This window comes from Galeopterus variegatus, unplaced genomic scaffold (genome assembly GCF_000696425.1).
Source record: "Galeopterus variegatus unplaced genomic scaffold, G_variegatus-3.0.2 Scaffold1094, whole genome shotgun sequence".
Lineage (NCBI taxonomy): Eukaryota > Metazoa > Chordata > Mammalia > Dermoptera > Cynocephalidae > Galeopterus > Galeopterus variegatus.
Window position 1 is genome coordinate 66,330 of NW_007727205.1, and position 8,884 is coordinate 75,213.

The 8,884-nt window shown below is 41.7% G+C and overlaps 1 protein-coding gene across 4 annotated transcripts in view; it reads left to right on the top strand.

Moving 5' to 3' along the window:
- SMC1A (structural maintenance of chromosomes 1A) overlaps window positions 1-8,884 on the top strand; it is a 52,102-nt gene that overhangs the window by 16,663 nt on the left and 26,555 nt on the right. For all 4 annotated transcript variants that reach the window (XM_008574725.1, XM_008574726.1, XM_008574727.1 and 1 more), the window contains exons 16-19: window positions 2,897-3,038; window positions 4,988-5,133; window positions 5,221-5,374; window positions 6,368-6,478. In XM_008574725.1, the coding sequence (XP_008572947.1) occupies window positions 2,897-3,038; window positions 4,988-5,133; window positions 5,221-5,374; window positions 6,368-6,478 (553 nt within the window). The remainder of the gene's footprint in view (window positions 1-2,896; window positions 3,039-4,987; window positions 5,134-5,220; window positions 5,375-6,367; window positions 6,479-8,884) is intronic.

Here is an 8,884-nt window from a genome sequence, read left to right on the forward strand (position 1 = left end):
AAAAAAAAAAAAAAAAAAAAAAAAAAAAAAAAAAAAGATAGATACACAATACAGAGGAAATTTTCAAGGAACTGCAAATCAACAAGAGGAAAAGTAAAAACAATGACAAGAAACCCAATAGAAAAACGGGCAGAGGATGTAGTTGGCATTTTATGGAAAGAGAAGCTTGAATTGCTAACAACTGTAGGAATTGATGTTCAATCTCTTAATTGGAGGAATGCAAATTTAAAACAATCAAGTGATATTTGGTGAAAATAAGTCTACTTAGGTCCTTATGTAGTACAGGTTGAGTATCCGTTATCTGAAATGCTTGGGACCAAAATTTCAGATTTTTTTGGATTTTGGAATATTTGCATTATACTTACCAGTTCAGCATCCCTAATCTGAAACCCTGAAATGCTCCAAGAGAATATTTCCTTTGAGCATCATGTTGGTGCTCAAAAAGTTTTAGATTTTGAAACATTTCAGATTAGGGATACTCAGCCTGTCTGTTTATGTCCTATGGGTATATCCCAGAGAGAGAATCACAAAGAGACATATTCAGGGTTGTTCATCTTGGCATAATTTGTGGTAGTGAGATGTTGGTGGCAATGTAGATGGCCATCCCTGAGGGAAAGTATAACTTAAACGAGCTGAATATACAGACAGCAAAATACTGTGTAGCATTTCAAAGCAAGAACTAGATTTATAGGCAGTAACGTGGATAAATTATAAACCTGGTCTTGACTGAAAAAAATAAGAATAAAATTCGTAACACTACATTTGTGTAAATTTTAAAACAATGACATCTTACAAGTATATGCATTTTTTTTTTCCTTTTTTGTCTTTTTTCGTGACCGGCAACGGATCGCAACCCTCAGTGTTGCGCCCGTACCGGACTGAGACCGGCAACGGGATCGCAACCCTCGGTGTTGCGCCCGCACCTCGCTCAGCCAGTGAGCGGCCGGTCTGTATGTGGGATCCGAACCCTCGGCGGGAGTGCCGCCGCACTCCCAAGCGGCGCACTGTAGCAGTGTGCCACTGGGCCGGCCCGCAAGTATATGCATTTTTTTTTTCCTTTTTTGTCTTTTTTCGTGACCGGCAACGGATCGCAACCCTCAGTGTTGCGCCCGTACCGGACTGAGACCGGCAACGGGATCGCAACCCTCGGTGTTGCGCCCGCACCTCGCTCAGCCAGTGAGCGGCCGGTCTGTATGTGGGATCCGAACCCTCGGCGGGAGTGCCGCCGCACTCCCAAGCGGCGCACTGTAGCAGTGTGCCACTGGGCCGGCCCGCAAGTATATGCATTTTTAAGGCTGTGTGTGTGTGTCGCTTTGGGATACACATTTATAGTAGGGAAGGTAATGGGAGTGTAAATTGGGGATTGAAACAAAGGGGGCAAGGGAAGGATCTTACACAGACCTTGATGATAAGTGAGTTGTGAACTGTTGAATATGATTAACTCAACTCTGGACCTGAAGTCTAAAAAAGGGAGTAACCCAACAAAGTGTAACAAACTAAGAACCTGCTCAGAACTATCAGGAAAGGTTTTATAGAAAAAGGCATGAACCGGAGACCTGAAGAGTGAGTAGGATTTAGCCAACCAGGCAGCAACAGAAGGGAGTTCCAGGTAGTGAGAACAGCATGCTCGGAGGTGTGAGAGAGCATGCCTTGTTCTGGATACTAAGTACTTTTGAATGTCTGGAGTATAAAAATGGGGTCAGGAGAAAGGTGGGGGTGATGGAGAGGTCAGCAGGGGACATATCACAGAGGGCTTTATGAGTCATACTTAGGAGATTGGGCTTAACATTGCATGGCTCAAAATTATAGAGTTAATTACATTCCATTTGGATTATAGTGACTAATAGGTTTAAGCTGCTAGCATGACATCTGGCAGCATCTGTGACACCATATTGGGGGGTGGGGAGGCAGCTGGAAGTTAGCCCAGTCTGGCCTGCTAGTGTCTGTGTGTGTTGGTTACGTATTGAGTTTCTGAAGAGATGGGGAGGAGGACAATAGCAGAAATCCAGTATTTTCTCCATGTTTTTGTACCACCCAAGCTTTGCCCCTTAAGAGGTTTGGAATTTGGGGGCAGAGGTTGGGATGCTAGAAAGAGTCAAAGCCCTTGGGCAAAAATGAGCTTCATATAGCCAGTATACCTGGTTATATGAAGCTATACCTGGTAATGATGATGATAACTAAAATTTACTGAGTAATTACTTTATGCTAGGCATGGTTCTAAGGACTTTATACCTATTAACTCATTAAAAAATCTCCAGTAACTCTGAGGTAAGTACTATTCTTATTTCAGTTTTATAGATGAGGAAACTGAGGCATGGAGATTATAACTAACTTGCCTGAGATCACAATACTAGTAGGTGACAAAGTTGGGATACCAATCCTCTTAACCCACTACATTATATTGCAATGATGTATACAGGAAAGAGCCTGGGTTTTGGTATTAAAACTGGGTTCCAGTGTCACATGTGCCATTTACTAGCTGTGTGGCCTTGGGTCTTTTACCTCTTGGCCTAAGTTTCCTCATTTGTAAAATTAGGATAATAATGCCTGCTTGTGGAGCTGTTGATTAAAGGATTAGAGATAATGTATGTAAAGTACATAGAAGCTTAATAAATGGGAATTACCATAGCTGGTGGATTCAAATGGACCTTTTTATGCCTCCTTATAGGAACTTGGGAGGGTGCTGGAGTCTCCAGTGTTTAAAAGGGGATAATTGGGGTTTGGCCCAGTCTTCCCTGCCTTGTGCCATGTCCACAGGGCTAGGCTGAGGAACTTAGTTCTCCAACTGCGGGGGACAGTTTTATGTGCATATGGGTGGATAAGCTGACTGGTGACCAAAATTCAGCAGTAACTCTGGGTACCTAAGCCCTGGCCTGATTCCCCTTTCTCCCCACAGTTTGGAGTTTGAGAATCAGAAGACTCGCTTGGGCATCCAGTTGGATTTTGAAAAGAACCAACTGAAGGAAGACCAGGATAAAGTACACATGTGGGAGCAGACAGTGAAAAAGGATGAAAATGAGATAGAAAAGCTCAAGAAGGTAAAGAAAGAGAGAATGAAAAGACAGACTAAAAATGAGGAGGAAAAAGTGGAAGAGAGATGTCAGACAGAAGGATAATGCCCATAATTTATAAATTTCTCATCTAAGTCAATAAGAAAAACAAACACCAAGACCTAAATAGGGAAAAAAAAATGGGTGAGTGGCACAAACAGTTTAAGAAGAAATTCAAATAGCCCATAAAATAGAAATAATTTAGCTTTACTAGAAATCAAAGAAATGTAAATTAAAGCAACAATCAGATGTAATTTGTTTCCTATCATATTATCCAAGATTTAAAAACAAAAAAGGACAATGTTCAATACCAGCCATGGCACAGGAGATGTGTATTGTTTATGCAGTATGGCATCATCCATTAAGAGGCTTCAGAATGTATTTAAATATACCCTCTAACTTAGTAATACTTGAGGAGATAATCCAAAATGCTGGCAAAGCTTTGTGCAATCAGGTTTTTTTATTTTTATTTATTTTTTGATGTTTATTACAAGCATTATTTATAGTTCCAAATTGGAAACTACCCAATGCCCCTTGGAAAGTAGGAATTTAGCAAATCATGCTGTATTCATCTAAGTATTTGTGTAGTTAGTAGTCTTCAAACTTCAGTAATGCACGGATCCCTTTTAAAGGAAAAGTATTTCCTAAGATCTCCAGTGTACAGCGTAACTGTGTTACTGACTGCTATAGCTTAGATCTTTTGAGTTTAGCATACCTGTGCCTACCGTGTATTATGCAATGACTCGATTTTCTCACACCCTTTTTCTTTAAATTACTGTTAAGTCTTTGTTTCTTACAGCATTCCGTCCTGCGGTGATTTGGTCTTCTCTTGGTTTGAACATATCATTTGACTTTCATGGCTGCCTATCTTTGTTGCTTGTTTGTATGTTTTCTTCATTAACCCTTGATGATTAAAGTTATTCTCTTTGGTGTCATTGGGATCTCAAATGCAATTTCAGATTGGGTAGTAAAATCCTGGGGCAGGCCTAGATGGATATCTAGATGATCCAAGATAATATATTTATGTGACTTCTTGACTGTATATTTTGAAATAATTTTCAACTTAGCAGAAAATTGTAAGAGTAGTACAAAGAACTCCCATCTACCCATTGCCAAGATTCATCAGTCATCAGCATGTTGCCACATTTGCTTTTGCATTTTCTATATGTGCTTATTATTTTTTGTAAGCCATTTGAGAGTAAGTTGCAGATATGTCCCCTTTATGTGACTTATTAAGATGAAAATGAAACAAAAATTCTCCTTTTAAAAAATCAGAACTTTAAAAGTAAGGCAATAATCCCCTTTGGCTGACCACTCTAAATCCAAGTCTCCTTACTGTTCCCAGAGGTAATCCCAGGTTAGTGTGTATTCTTCCAGAGCTTTTAGAGATTTACTTAAATACTTGTACTTTCATACTCGTATATGTGTACTCATAGGAAATACACAGTATTGTTTGTATGGGTTTTTAAAACAAATGTTATTAATACTGCACACGACAGAAAGTTTTGATGTGGAGAAAATGCTCAAATATAACAGTAAGTCAGAATATAGAGTTTTAATTACGATCTAATCTCAACTATGTAAAGCTGTCTATAAGTAATGCTGAGAGGAAATATGCTAGAATGTTAATTGGTTATCTCTGGCTGCTGAGATTACGAATGACTCCCCCCTCCCCCCTGCTTCATACTTTTTCTATACTTTGGAACTTTTCTACAGCAGGCAACTTGTATAATTAGAGTGTGTGGAGGAGGGCAACCAAATAATTTAGAAAAAGATAAAAGAGGGCTAAAGGGTGATGGGGGCTGTGAAAGCAGAGCTCATTGATGAGCATTTCCAACAAACTGCCTGATGGGAAGGGTGGGAGCAAGAGGAGAAGATCCCAAGGTTGAGATGGGGAAAGACTTCACCTCTTATCCTGTTCCCCCTGCTGGGACTAGGAGGAACAAAGACACATGAAGATCATAGATGAGACCATGGCCCAGCTACAAGACCTGAAGAATCAGCACCTGGCCAAGAAGTCAGAGGTGAATGACAAGAATCATGAGATGGAAGAGATTCGTAAGAAACTGGGGGGCGCCAACAAGTGAGTGGGTTTAGGCCTGGAGTGGGAGGAAGTAGGTAGAGCAGTCTGCCGGATTTAGGTCTCACCTAGCTCCCTGCACCTTTTTAGGGAAATGACCCATTTACAGAAAGAGGTGACAGCCATTGAGACCAAGCTTGAACAGAAGCGCAGTGACCGCCACAACTTGCTACAGGCCTGCAAGATGCAGGACATCAAGTTGCCACTGTCAAAGGGCACCATGGATGATATTAGTCAAGAAGAGGTGAGTATTATGGCTGGTGGTGGGAGTGGGCTGTGAACAACATTAACCAAGGGATGAGGAGTAAAAGTAACCAGGAAGGGCAGGTGAGAGAGAGAAAGATGGTGAGGGACAAAAAGAGGTATGCAGGAGAGATGAGGCAAGGTGATGTGGTGAAGGCAGGTGAGGTGCAAGGCCTTGGTGTAAGAAGTTGAATTGGAAGAGCTGCAAGCCAATGGGTGGTGAGACGGTTGAGCCAGGAGAGGATGAAGTCACTAGTTAACCAAAGGGACCTGAGCTATGTTACCTCCAGCAGGTGATGGATGTTGGTAGGAGTGGGAATTGAGGGACATAAGCCAAGAGCAGAGGAAGACAGGAAGGTGGAGGACCTGAGGGATGATAGCTTAGCTGCAGTAAGGGAGGTAAGCCAAGAGAGGATTGGGTAAGGGACAACAGCAGTGCAGAGGCTTAGTTATGGGAAAGGGAGGGACACTGGCCAGTAGAAGAGCCAAGGCATTTTATCCATTGAAAGCGAAGATTGGTAGCAAGGGGGTGGAGGGAGTTAACTAAGAGTAGGTTTCTATAGATCTTGTTTTTGAGCTGGTCATGTATCTCAGTCCCATATTTTTCTCCTTTCCCCCCTTCCCAAATACCATTTCAGTTTAACTCCATAAAATATTTTAAATACTAGAAATGTTCTAGGCATCGTGGTAGCACATAACATTGCCCCTATTCCTAACCACAGTCCTGCCAGGCAGGCATTGTCCCCACATTACAGATGAAGAAACTCAGGATCGGAAAGCATGACTTGCCCAGGATCATGCCATTAGTAAGTGGTAGAGCCCATTTTGAACTCAGGTCTTTCTGCCTGCAAAGCCTCTGTTCCTTCTCCCACAGTGCTTTCTCGCATCGTGCTTTCTCAAAGACATTGAAGGCTGCAAAAGAGCCTCCAGCCTCCCTCTAGAAGGGCACTTATGGCCAGTCTGCTCCATTCGACTCTCCCTATTGCCATTGCAGGGCAGCTCCCAGGGGGAGGATTCAGTGAGTGGTTCCCAGAGAATTTCCAGTATCTATGCACGAGAGGCCCTCATTGAGATTGACTATGGCGACCTGTGTGAGGATCTGAAGGTAAGGATCAACCATGAGGGTGGGGTGTGGAGACATCTTCCCAGCTGTCCAGAGAGAAGATCAGCCCATCTGGGGACTGATGGAGACCATAGCTGGAAAGAGGGCAGAGCTGGCAAGGGAGGGAGGGAGGACGGAGTTGTGAGCCAGGGTCTCCCCCTCATATGTACATGTATGCATATCTCCCACCCTGCTCCCCCAGTTGATCCTGTCCCTGCCTGCTGCCAATCTTCCTTCCCCTTCCACATAGGTACACATTTAAGTCCAGATACACACACAGAGAACAGACTTCTGTACAGTGAACGGATTGGCTTCAAGTGTTCCTTAGGGCTCTGTCCCAGGTACCCTTTCCTCCTCACTTGGCATTCTCTCATTCTGGGTATCTCTTTCACTCCCTGGCTTCAGCTGCCATCTCTATTCTAGGTCCCACAGGTACCATAAATCCCAGCCTTCATCACCAAACCTGCCACTTTTCCTCAGTGCCACCGCTTGTTTAACCAAAACTCTGAGCCTTATCCTTAACTCCTCCCTCTCTCACTTTACATAGTCAGTTAATTACCAAGCCCTATCCATTCTACCTCCTAATATCTGTTGAATTCTACTCTTTTCTATCTCCATTGTCTCTTTAGTGCAGGCCACTTTCATCTCACATAGACTACTTCAGGAGCCTCCTAAGTAGTTTCTGATGCTTTCCAGTCAATACCTCATCATTATATCCAGGGAGAGTTGATTTTTTTTTTTTTACTTATGGAAATTTTCAAACATTGGTAGAAGTAAGGAAAATGATATAATGAACTCCAGGCACCCATCACCCAGTTTTAACAGTTAGTAACATATGGTGAGTCTTGGTTTTTTATTACCCCCCTCCCCATTGGATTTTAAAGCAAATTCCAGACATTATTCCTTCCATAATTACCTCAGCATGTATCTAGAATTTGAGAATTCTAAAAAAAAAAAAATACCAAAAAATATTTAACAACTCTGCAATATCATCTAATATTCAGTAAATGTTTAGATTTCCATGAAAGTCTCTTTTTTTTTTTTTTTGGCAGTTTATATGGTTAAGTCAGGATTCAAGTGAGGTCCATATGTTAAAATTGGTCTCTGCTAGTCTATAACCTTTTTCTATCCCCCCTTTTTTTTCTTCCTATTTGTTTATGGAAGAAACTCGGTCATTTTGGTCCTGTAGAATTTTCTGCGTTCTGGATTTGGCTGATTTTATCTCCATGATGTTATTTTAACATGTTCTTCTATTCCCTGTTATTTCCTATAAGTTGGTAGGTAAATCTAAGGGTTTGATTAGATTGTTGGGTTTTTTTTTGTTTTGGGGGTGGTTTTTTTTTTGGCAAGAATATATTCATAGGTTATGCTGTGTATTTGTGAAGTTTTGCATCACATCAGTAGACACCTGATGTCGGTTCACCCCCCCCCACTCCTCTAATGTTAAAATTGATCTGTGTTCAACATAACCTATGAAGTATTCTTGCCAAAAAGTCAAAAATGGATCTCATCAAGTTTCTATAGCCACCACTTGTAAGAAACACCGGCACCAGAGGAACATGTAAAATAAAAGCACAAGGATGCAGTTAGCTAAATCAACTGTGGAAAACTCTAAAGGACAAAAGACCTGATTTCTTCCATAAATGGGAAGAAAAAAATAATGAGTGAGGGGGAGTTGTTACAGACTAAAAGAGACAAGTCACCAATCGAAATGTGTGGACCTCATGTGAATCCATTGCAAAGAAAAGAGGGGAAGAGGGAACTTATACAGTAAATGAGGCTTAAAAGACGTATCAGCCAATTATAATGTGTGTACCTTATTTGGAACCTGCTTTGAAAAACCTGTAAAAAAAAAATTTTATAAAATAGGACAATTTGAACACTGACCAGATATTTTACGATGTTAGGGAATTGCTGTTAATATTTTTGATATGATAATGGTATTGTGGTTTTAAAAGTTCTTCTCTTTTACAGGAGTGATCTCAGTGGGAGGGTGGGTATTTTGCCCCCCCTCAGGGCACATTTGACAATGTCTGGAGACACTCTTGTCACACTTACTTGTTACAACTGGGGTGAGGAGTTACTACCTGCATGTAATGGGTAGACACCAGGGACAGTGTTAAACATCCTACAATGCTCAGGACAGCCCCCACAGCAACAATCACCTGGCCTAAAATGTCAGAGGTGGCACCCTTTTTTAGACATATGAGGGTACTTCAAAAGTTCGTGGAAAAATAGAATTGAAAGATAATACTAATCTTTCCATGAACTTTTTAAAGTACCCTCGTACATACTAAAGTATGGATGAAATACGTTTGAAATTTGCTTTAAGGGCCGGCCCGGTGGCGCACTGGATAGTGCGCCGCTTGGGAAGCGCGGCGGCGCTCCCGTCCGAGGGTTCGGATCCCA